This window comes from Euleptes europaea, chromosome 6 (genome assembly GCF_029931775.1).
Source record: "Euleptes europaea isolate rEulEur1 chromosome 6, rEulEur1.hap1, whole genome shotgun sequence".
NCBI classification, from domain to species: domain Eukaryota; kingdom Metazoa; phylum Chordata; class Lepidosauria; order Squamata; family Sphaerodactylidae; genus Euleptes; species Euleptes europaea.
The window spans coordinates 87,503,371-87,515,595 of NC_079317.1; the positions used below are offsets into that span (position 1 = coordinate 87,503,371).

Here is a 12,225-nt window from a genome sequence, read left to right on the forward strand (position 1 = left end):
CAACTGTCAGATGAAATTCTTAAAAACAGAAGCTACTGTATTGAGGCTGAGCATCATTTCTTTGTATTTCACTGGATTTGCAATGTTTTGAAGATGTAAAGAAAGGCTAAAAGGTTTAGGAAGGCTTCAGATGTCCATCATAGCAGTTCTTTAATAATAAACACATCTGCCACCATGTAGTCCCACTCCTACATAGCCCCATGCAAATGGCACTCCAAACAGTGTGAAAGTTCTTTAGACATTAGGCATATGCAGCTGTGTAGTACATTAATTAAACTGCCAACAAACTAGCCCTCAAATCAGTCCTCAACAGGAATTATGTGTCAAGAGTATCAAGAAACTATAGCTGTAGATAGTACAGTGGTTCCCGCCGGCCTTCAGCTGGTCAGCAGGCAGCCCAGTGGATTGGTGGGATTTTACCCGCCACCATCGGGCATTTGGCAACCCTACCACTAAGATTTATTGGCCTGGAAACTACCACTCCACTGAGCAAAATGTGAAGTCTTACTCTAGCCTAAGGATTCTTCTTCCAACGTAAGAGTAAAATAAATTGGAAGAAGATTCCTTAGGCTGAAGGAACTTCATCCACTCTAACCATGGATCCACACTGATGACTTTATCCAGAACTGGACACCCTTTATTAATTACTGGAATAACAGAGCTCATGTTTTATTAAATGGCACAGTTATTTGATTTACTATAAAATCTTGATGTATATGATTTGATAAGAATGTAGCAACCACTTTTAAATAGGCAATCAAACTAGATTCTAAATTATAAGAAAAAATAACAATCATCCTCAGAATGTACAACCAACTCAAAAATCAGGCCCAGAATGCACAACTGGGTTATATCACTTCAGACTGAAAGCATGGTATTATATTACTGAATGCCCCTCTATATTTTATAAAATGTAGCATATTTATTTAGATATTTTAAAGATTTCTGCTGCATGCTGTAAGATAGGACTTACAACAAGGTTAAAACCAAGGTTAATACAAAATCTCATACTAAACTAATAAATCAGCAATAAATAAAGCCATATACAACAAAAGTACAAATGGCAGTGAACAATCCTAAACTAGAACCACAAAAATAATTGAAAACATTAGGAATAACATAACAAAATGGGAATAAAACCAACAGCCAACAGAAAAATCTGCAACCATAAGCAGGTTTAGGTAAGCAACCACAGCCAAAACTCTATGGAAACCATAGAGTTTCGGCCGAAGTTGCTAGAGTGTCCGCGTTGCTTCTGGGTAAACCCGGAAACAACGTAGGCACGTCACACAAGCATGCGTGCACATGGTTCCCGCCAGCCTTCAGCTGGTCAGCAGGCAGCCTGGTGGATTGGTGGGATTTTACCCGCCACCACAGGGCATTTGGCAACCCTACCACTAAGTGTTTTTTGTCTTCCCATTTGGGGCTCAATTCAAGGTATTGGCTATGATATACAAAGTATCCTGTCTGCAGGGCTGCCTCTCTCCCTGTGTTCTGCCATGACAGCTTCACTCATCTGAGCAGGGACTTCTGCGGGTGCCACCCTGTAAATGGACAAAATCAACAACTACCCACACATATACATTCTCTGTTGTGGCCCCCACCTTATGGAATAGCCTGCCTGATGAGGTTAGGAAGGCTCTCTCTCTCTTCATCAATTCTTGAAACGTTTTTCACCATCTGGTAGGAATGTGCCCCATGAAAGACATGTATATTACTTCACTTTTCTCTTAGATGTACCTCTAATCGCAATTTAAGTCAGCCACAGCTAGGGTTACCAACTTTAAGGTGAGGCCTGAGTTCTCTCAGAATTGTGCTTGATCTGCAGAGCACAAAGATAGTTCCCATAGAGGAAGTGGCAGCTTTGGATGGTGGTCTAAACAAAATGAAGTCCTAGATTGATATCACACCCCTGTTGTGCTCTGTCACTTATCCAAACTCTCCCCTCCTCAGGCACTGCCTCCAAGTATCCAGGGATTTCCTAAACTGGAGTTCACAACCCTAGCCGCAGCCCAAGCGAATAAAGTGGCAGGGCTGAAAACACACAAGAATTTGTAGGGAAGGTAACTAAATTGTTCTTCTTTTGAAACAGATTCACATCTAGTAGCACCTGAGAGACCAACAAGATTTTCAGGGTACAAGCTTTCAAGAGTCCAAGCTCCCTTCGAGCTTTGACCTTTGAATAGGGTTGCCAGGTGCTGGCAGGCAAACCCCCGCCAATCCACCTGGCTGCCCACCGACCAGCTGATGGTTGGCGGGCAATGCATGCACGCACGCCTGCCCGCAACGGTTAATTACTTGCTGCATCGCAAGAGGCCTTTTCCACTCAAACTCCCAGTTTGAGTGGTAAAGGCCTCTTGATGCAGCACTTCCGGTTGTAAACCAGACAGGATGTAATTGCGATGGCGCAGCCCCATGCACGTGTGATCCCCCCTCACGTCCACCCTAAAAACCTCCAGCCGAAGGACAGGAGGAACCTGGTAAGCCTACCTTTGAAAGCTTACATCCCGAATATATTGTTGGTCTCTAAGATGCTACTGGACTCGAATCTAGCTGTTCTATTGCAGACCAACATTGCTGCCTTTTAAAACTTTATTTGAAACATAGATCTTACAAACCTTGGCATACACACTGGTATTCAAACTGCATTAAAAAAATTCTTGAAACAAATCTTAACTACTTTGCCACTGTGATCAACAAAATGTTTATGTCATCTCAGTAAAAGATGAGCCGGTACAAAACTAAAATGTAAAATCTTTTCCTTTAGCGTAGCCATCAAACTAAAGCCAGAAACTTTTTTTAAAGAAAAAAATAACTCCAAAACTCAATGTCTGTAGACAGATGGCTGCAAAAAATCTGGGACATTATCGCTGTGGAGAAGTTTAAGACACCCATATAGAACATATTTGTCATATAAAAATCAAGCCAAGAAATGGATGTAGAATCTGTCATGGATCTACTTCTACATATAGCTTTTTTCTCATTTTTAGCTATTCTACTGAATCAATTTTAGAACTGCAAATTTTAACTTTTATGAACTGGAGATGTCCTTCTCCAACCGCTAAAATGTATAGGGCTAAATCTACTGTCAGGGCATGGATTTACTGACATTTGAAAATCCAGCCTGATGTTTTTGTAATATGTCACTAAAATAGAGCAAGAAAAAGTTGAAGGATAAAACGGATGCAAAATTTTGGAGGAAACATACACATGAGACAGTGGGAAAATCTTTGGACTTAAGAAATTAAGTTTACAAAATGTCAACCATTAAGAGAGAATTGGTATAAAATGTTCTTCAGATGGTATATTACACCCAAGATATAGCAAAAGCTAATAAAGATTATAATGGGAAGTGTTGGAAATGTCAGAACACAGATACAACGTTTTATCATATGCAGCAGACATGTAAGAAAGCAAGAAAATAATGGATAGCGATACATGATGAAATGCAAAAGATAAAAAAAACTTGTTTGCAATGGATTCGAAAAATATGCTACTAAAATATCTTACTAAGTAATATCCCAAAAATATACAGCAAACTATTTAAGTACATGGTGACGGCGGCAAGAGTAACCTATGCAGCAAAATGGAAGGCAGAGAAATACCCACATTTGAATGAATAGATGAATAAGTTAACTGAATATGTGTCTATGGCAAAATTAACATCTTTTATACATAATAGACCAATTTCAGAATTTCAGGGAAAATGGAATGTTTTTTTCAATTATATAGTTGAAAATTAAAAATTAAATTAAATTTAAAAAGAAGATTTAGGTAATACATGTTTCACAATAAATATGTTATCAGATATGAAGATATATTGAGAATACAGAATAATGTAACTCAAAAGAAGTGAACTACTAAAATGTAAATTTAAAAAATAAGCTCCACATAAATTGTAATAATATGATTGTTTATGTCTAATGTTTATACGTTTGTTTGTGAATTGAGATAAAAGAAAATCCAGCCTGTTTTCAAGTTCTGTTTTGCTGGCTTAGACCTGCAGAATATTATATAAAAGTAAAAGATAGCACAAGAAATTCTTTTTTTTCAGTGCAACATAAAGGTAAAGAATATAAACAAATTTAGACTGAGGCATTTTCTCAGCCCTGAATAAGGCTGAATCACAAGCTTCCTTTTAAAACAAAGGGAGTTTGCACATTAGAATGAGAAGAATTTCCATGTAAGGAAGCAGCAATATAATGCATTTTATCACACAACAGCATATGTGTTACCCTATCATAATAAATAAAGTTAAACCTATTTGACCACTGTATTTAAATGTATGGTTGTTTTTTCTTTGTATCCCCTCCTTTCTGGTCTCAAACCAGATTATAAAAAGGGTTGTTTTACAAAACATACCATTTTTACAGCACAATCCCGGGGTGGGGGGCAAGTGGGCTTGGGGAGCTGACTGACCTTTACACCAGCATATCTTGGATATACGCTAGAGTAAGGGCCAGTTATGCCGGTGCAGGCACCCAGCACCATTGCACCGCTCTTGGGCACTACTACAGCTGTGTGGTGGCTGTGCATTAGTCTGCTCCCTAATGCCTTTCAGCCTGGAAATGCCACCTAGCAGAGATGCAAAGTGTATAAAAAGTAATTCCAGTGTTGGATCAGAATGCAAGAAGCATGTTTTCTCAACTAGATCTTTCCTGGGTCTTACAATACTAATAATTAAATTTTGAAATCCCTTTTCAATAAACAACTTTTTTCTTCAAAGAATGTATCTGCAAGCTATTCAGCATATTGTCCACAAAACTAGGTATCACATTAACAAATCTGAGGTACCCATTTATGTAGAAAGGTTTCAGATAATTTAATTCTGATTTAAAATTGAGAACCCAATACTATACTGTTCTGGTGTCAAACATCTATTATTTAAAGAACGGAATCTACACAAAGAAAAAGATCAAAAAATGTTTTGTCCACACATACCCTCCTGTTCAGTTCTGGTCATTTCCTCTAGCTTCTTCTGTTTCAGTGTGTCCACCACATCGGCAAGGCTTCCTTTGCGGCGTTCCGGAGTTCCAAAATTAACACTGGTCATTAGGTCACTGCGGTCACGACCTCCTTCTTCGGGCTTATGTGGTGAGGTAGAAGTATTTCGGAAGGAATATAAGGAACATAACTTATTACTTTCTGACTCCTGTAAGAAACAAATACAATAATGCAAGAATAAACAAGCTCTTCTGATACCAGAAACTTTTATTATTTTATTATGACAACTGAACATTTGGTAATATTGGAGATGAACCAGGACAGTCATTTTAGTTTCATTTTTTTCTTTCATAGTTGTGGGGGAATGAGCATTATCGTTTTTAGTGTCTTTTGACTGCCTTTGAAATTTTACTCATTCATTCAGGTCATAGATGCTAGAAGAAAGTATGCAAAAATATAGTATTGAAGACTCTAAAGAACTATACAGTCCAGTGAATCTCAACTACAGCCATAAGCACACACGCACCCAACCCCCAGAAGCAATCAAAACCTTGGAGGCATACAGAACTGTGGGGGACAAATGGACATGATTTTTAGGCAGCCCCTTCTCTCCACTTGTAATGGATTCAGACAGCCATCTGCAGAAAGATGTTTTATATTGTTCATTCTGCCCTACAGATAAACACTGCAAAATTAAATAATTGTAAGTCTATAAAAGGTAATTGAGCTAAGAAGGGTGTAACTCTGTTTAGGATTGTATTGACAATCTCTGATCCTAGATTTCTTCCCCAAGTCCAGCAGCAAACAGGAATCAAACCTAACATTAAGGAATTGACTGATGGCCACCAGGCATTAACATCTTATTGCATGAATGCTGAGATTAGTATTTCATACAAATATATAATAAAAGTATCTATATAAATAAAGTTGCTGTGTTTGGAGTGCTGTTTTATGTCCTACTTTTTACTTGTGGGATAGAGTGGAGTATTTGATGATAATGAACTACAGCTTAGGGACATTTCTCTTATATACTTTTTGTAAGCTATCCCACCTCATGTAACTGGTAAAAGTTATGCCATAACTCCACAATAGTCTTCATAAGTCATATATACCAGATGGAGAGCTTCTAGAGCAGGGGTCTCCAACATGGCACCAGAGTACCTGCCAACACCTTTCCTGGTATCCACTGGGTGTTTTTACTATGTGGGAAGGACCAGTTGGAACAAACTCACATCTGCCTTGAATAGAGGCTATTCCTGATGGTGGGAGGGGTGGATCACCAGTCTTAGATCCATCTGAGCTAGAGATCTGCCAGGGCCCACGAAGGGCCAGACCAAATTATTTTGTGGGCCTTAAATGGCCCCTGGGCCTGACATTCCCCACCACTGTTTTCATCATAAGTTTTTCACAGTTTAAAAATATTAACAAAGTTATTTATTAAAATGCTTACAATCTGTCTTTCAACTGAAAGATGAGCAACATGGCTAGCCATACCACCAAATACCACAACTCAAAATTAAAAACATTACTGCAAAAACAAAGTGGTAAAGTAAATACTAAAAGCAACAACAACACTGTTTGAGTTTTCAAGTGTTAAGTTAAACATACACTAATGCCATTCTGACAGCCATAATAAATGTGCAAGGCCACATTTAAGTCAAACTTTACATTTGTATTTGCTGGGTTTTGTGTGGATTTTTGTTATAACCTTTGTTTATAAACAAATAAATTGAATTTCCTGAAGTATTACTCTCACATAGCTGGTTCAATCATACTTCACATTGAATGTTCTTGATCCATATGGAATGGACACCACAGTTTTTACACATGTACACATAGCTAACTGCATGTATACTTGCTTATATATTAAGTGGCTGTAATTCCATAGTGTCGCCAACAACTTGCAGGGGAAAAAGTGTCCTGTCTTTTAATAGAGGCTTAATGGGATGTTACAGATCATGCCATGAGTAGGTTGCAAGGTGAATTCCCACACATTAAGCTTATATTAAGGAGACAGGACATTTTTTCCCATGCCTGTTGCCAAACTTGTCCATACTCCATTTGCTACATTAGTGAACATATATACATGTATGCTCTTAGGCAATAATATGAGACACAGACATTACATATGCAGTGACACAAATTTAACCATGACTGGTTTACTGCAATATTGACTCTCTGTTCTAGCTTCCTTTGTCAAAAGACCAACATATTTCCAGAGTTCCCAGCTTCTTGAAAAATTGCTGAATAACATTTTTCTTCTGCTGCTGTGCTTCAGTGCTGCTGCACTGATCGCACAGTATGAATGGTAGACACATGTTGCCGTGTTTGCACATATTCTTTACTACTAAAGCATTCAATAGTCAAGAGACACCATTCTTCAGAACCAATATGAGATGACTTTAAATTTAAAGTCATTTGCTTTAGGAAAGGCTGTCGATAATTTCCCCTAACTTCAAAGGCGATCCATTGTCAACTACTGGTGGTTTACAGGCCACAGTTTGGGAATTATAAGAGTAATTGCAGGTAGTGCCTATGTATTTTTTCCTACTACAATTGTAATTCTAGAAGTAAACAACAATTTAAAAAAAAACTTGGAATAATGGTTGCAATAATGATTTTTTCCCCTTCCACATTTTACTGAAAATGTTCCTTACAGGAAAGAGGTCAGGTTACCATAGCACAATTTTGGGATGATAACACTATAAAATAAACATCCCATGGATGTAAACTATGGGTCAAATTGGAACATTTTAGTAGATTTTTGATAAAGTTTGCTGTTGGCAACATAAGGAGGCACGCATTCTCACTATCAACTTGTAGAGATTGAGGAGTGCCTGTGTTAAAGAGGACAACAAGCAACTGTGGTTACAAAGGACAACTGTGGTTACTAAGGACCGTTGACCGCAGAGACAATGTTGGTAACAAACAGTCATTCACTGGCACAGTATTTACTTAGGATGGCATTGTTACCATGACCAACAAGGGTGGCAGCATGTGTAAAAATGCCAGAAATATATTTTAGTCACTTAGACAGGTGATTAAGAGAGAAAACTTATACACTCCAGAGAAAACACTCAGCCATGCAACATGGTTTAGCATAACTTATGCAAAATTTCCACAATCCCCTTGCTGCTTTTAGTCATTTTATTGGAAGACTGGGATTTCTTTCTCTTGGTGGAAAAAAACTTCAGAGAAGTGCACTCAAGAGCCACTAAAATGAACAGAATGTCAGCAATTAACTGTACTTATTTCAGTGGAACAAGAGTGCTTAATTACCTTTGGATAGCATCCTTGGCTTTGGTAAAGTGCAAAGGGACTGGGAACCAAGTGTTAGTAGGGTTTAACTGAAAATGACCTTTTTCTTGTTAGATTAGCAAAAGGATCATTTGCTAACATACGTACACCCACATTCTCACAACACATTTATGTGAACATGGTATGTTAAAATCTGCAGATAGAGAAAAGAAGAATATTTCCTGCCCTTTCTGGAAGCACTAGTGAAGACTTCAGGTTTCTACAGGGGCTAGAAAGGCAAATGCACTAGCAGGAGTAGGAATCCCAACAAGAACCAAAGGCCTGCTCTTCAACATATTCAAGATTAAATTACCAAAACGAATGATAAGAATATGGTTACTTTTTATAACATATATGATGATCTTCATAAACAATGAAATATGTTCACAGAGGCAAGGGCATTTCTCCTACCTCTCTAATTTCCCTTGTTGGATTTAACGCTGGGCTTAGTTTGATTGGCAGGGGGCTCCTGTGCAGTCGGCCCCTCCCTTCAGGTGGCAGTTAGTTCCAAGGGACGTTTCCAACTGTCATTCACTCAGTATTCACTCAGCACTCAGTCTAAGAAGGATCCTGTCAGAAGTCTCTAAGTATAATTCTGTGTTAGCTCTCTGCCTCACACTCATGAAGCAGTAACAATGCTTCAGTTAATATATAGTACAAACCTCTTAAGGAGAAAATGTTTATTTACAGAATCTTATAATCTTTTATTAAATACAGTTTTCTTTATCTTACATATGTGTGCTGTTTATATTCCTCCACATAGCTTTTGGGTGTTTTTAACTCTGCTGATTTTACAAAGGTGGTATATCCTGCAACAAGTGAGTGCCGGGATACTGCCCTACAAAAGGGACTGGATTAACTTCCATTCCCCCCACCCACCCACACACACTACAAAAGTTGCTTAAGTAATGAAGTTCAAAAATGTGTGCGAGCATTCCTTCATTTTGCCCATGAACAAGCATTTTACACAGAACAAGCACCTTCATTCTTAAAGATAACCAACTGGCTAGCAGAACACCAAAACCACAGTTTCCACCTTGTAGCCTATACCTTTCCTTTTGTAAATGTTGCTTTGACTGATTCACATGATCCAATCAAACATATTTCTGCTTCTTTTCATCTGATCTGTTGTCACCTTTCTCTCCCCTCGATATCATACATCTCAACCAAAAACTTTGTTTTAAGTGCCAAATTTTACAAATGGCTGCTTCAGGCAAAAAAAAATGCAGAGGCATTATAATTATAGAAATCAAATGTTCTGCTTACCCATAAAATTCCTGTTTCCTGAAGGTGTGCATGCAATCAAAGATGCTTGCCCTTTTAAGACAAAGGTCAGCAGAGGTGAGATAATGGAATTTATCTCTATGCGTGTGGATCATATTAAGAAAGATTTTTTTTTATCTTAGTATTTCCTTCCATATATGTTGAGTAAACACTGCCACATAATGCCAGGTCTTTTTTCCCCTTCAAATGAGAAGTGTGGGTGATGTGGTAAGACACTAGTTTTTGTTATTTGAAATGTGTTGGATCCATTATCAAAGCAATCTCAACACAAAATGGTTCAGAGAATAATGGGCACTGTGTCCTTTTGACATTTAAGAGAGCAATATTATGTACTAGGTCAACCTTCATTTCAGATAAGGACTATCCTTTTAAAGGTATCATGCACCAAGTGGGATTTCATTCTGATCTTTATTTGCCTGTCAAATCAGCAATAGAAGGCATGCAGTCAACAGGAGAACTGCACAGGCTTAAATGTATTTGGGGATTAAGCAAGCAAATGGGAGGACTATTAGTTTATCTAATAATAGCAGAAGTATATTATGGAAATCTAAATTAGCAGTCAATGCATTTTTTTCCTTCAGGAGAACTAAGGAACTGGAAGAATATTATCAGAGACATTAAAAAAAAACAGTTAAGGGCAATTTATAGCTGCATCCAAAACATACATCTGCCAGAACAACATACATAGAAAGGCAGTGTGTACCAAACGCAAGTCTAAGTTTGATCTGACTGAAAAGTGCAGAAGCAAACTAGACAGGTGGGAAACAGTGGGACAGGGAAGGTCTTTCCTTGACATTTTCCTTGGGAACTTGACCCATCTATGGGATTAGCTACTTGAAAGGCAGAAACACTGCAGCAGTAATTTGCTATGTGCCCAACAGAGGGTTATATGCTTCAGCAAATGCCTGAAGGATTCCCTTTTGTTTGATGTATAAACCAAGGGTTATTTTCCATTATTTTATCTCTTAATGACATGATACATTTTGCTTGAACAGAAAAAGCATCTTTGGGAATAAGAGGAAGCCAAGCACATGAGGAGACCCCTGCTGGATCAGATGTGGTGTCCATCCAGTCCCGCACCGTCTCACACAGTGGGCAACCAATTATTATGCAGTGTCAAGAACAGGGCATAGAGGCCTGATATTGTCTTCTAGTACCGGCATACAGAGGTTTTCTGCCTCTGAATGTGGAGGTTCCCTTTAATTAACATGGCTACTAGCCACTAATAGACCTATCCTGTACATGAGTTTGCCCAATCCCCTTTTAAAGCTGTGCATGCCTGTGGCTATCACCACATCCTCTGGCAGTCAATTCCACATTTTAATCACTCCTTAAGTAAATGAGTACTTCCTTCTGTCCTTCGTGAAGCTATTACCGATCAACTTCACTGGGTGTTCCCGAGTTCTAATATTTTGGAAGAGGGAGAAAGGGTTCTATCTACTCTCTTTGCCCCATGCACAATTTTATAAATTTCTACCATGTCCCCCCTCAGTCATTTTTTTTCTAAAATGAAAAATCTCCGTTTCTTTAGCCTTTCCTCATAGGAAAGGTGCTCCAACCCCTTAATCGTTTTGGTTGTCCTCTGCTGTGCTTTTTCCAGCTCTTTAATGTCCTTTTTGACAAAGATCTATATTTGAACATTATAATATTGGCATATTTATTTCCAATCCCTTTCCTAATAATCCCCAGCATGGAGTTTGTCTTTTTTACCACCCACACAGAACTGGAACAAGTTCTCCCACTGCAGGAGAAAGAGACAACAGGCCCTTACCTGCTACCAAGGAGCAGCACTGATGTAGAAAAACACATGTTGGTCACCACTAACGTCAGCCCACCAAGACTATCTCTGAACTGCTATATCACCTCTCTACAGATGGTAGGATGCCAAATGTGGGGGGGGGGGTCTTGTGCTGGAGCAGGATGTTTGATGAATTTACTATTTCAGTGCAGATGGGAGATATGGGAATGGAATTATCCCCCCCAAAAAAACCACCCATGGCTGAGAAGGTGAAGATTTTGAAGGACATCGTGCTTCTCACCTTCAATGTGGTTCAGCTTTCCTGCGCTGACTCGGTTAACAGCTTAGAGGTTATACTGGATCCAAAATTACTGCTGGAGAAGCAAGCTAATGCAGCTGCAAAAAAATGCTTTCTGCCAACTCAGAATTTAGCACAGAAGATGGCCTTCTACCTTGACTTAGCCAATGTGGCCATCTGGATCCATGCCACGGTAACACTGAAACTAGACTCCTGTAAAGCACTCTACATGTCTCCCTTCCACTTGGTACAGAACACTGGAGCTTGATTATTAGGAACTATGTGGAGCAAGCATAGCCATCCTGTAGTCACTACATTAGCCGCCCATCAGTTACCTGGTTGGCTATCACATTCAAAGTACTTAATGGCCTTGGAGCCTCATATCTGCAGGACCACCTCTCCTCCTATGCTCTACATTAATAGCTTCTCTCATCTGATCAGGGCTTTCTGCAGCCTGCAAATGGGCAAAATGAAGAAATGCTCGCACACATATATTCTCTGTTGTGGCCCCCACCTTAGGGAATTGCCTGCCAGGTGATGTCAAGAAGGCTCCCACTCTTCTAGCATTCCACAAACTATACAAAAGACCATCCAGTTGTCCTCAACCAGGGCCACGCCTTTTTTGACTGTGGCACCTGTCTGGTGGAACACTCTATCCAAGGAG

At 39.0% G+C, this 12,225-nt stretch overlaps 1 protein-coding gene across 10 annotated transcripts in view; it reads right to left on the bottom strand.

The window, feature by feature from the left end:
- SOX6 (SRY-box transcription factor 6) overlaps positions 1 to 12,225 on the bottom strand; it is a 539,429-nt gene that overhangs the window by 293,405 nt on the left and 233,799 nt on the right. For 9 of the 10 annotated variants that reach the window (XM_056851453.1, XM_056851454.1, XM_056851452.1 and 6 more), the window contains one exon: positions 4,942 to 5,152. In XM_056851453.1, coding sequence (XP_056707431.1) covers positions 4,942 to 5,152 — 211 coding nt within the window. The remainder of the gene's footprint in view (positions 1 to 4,941; positions 5,153 to 12,225) is intronic. The other variant, XM_056851451.1, reaches the window with a different exon arrangement.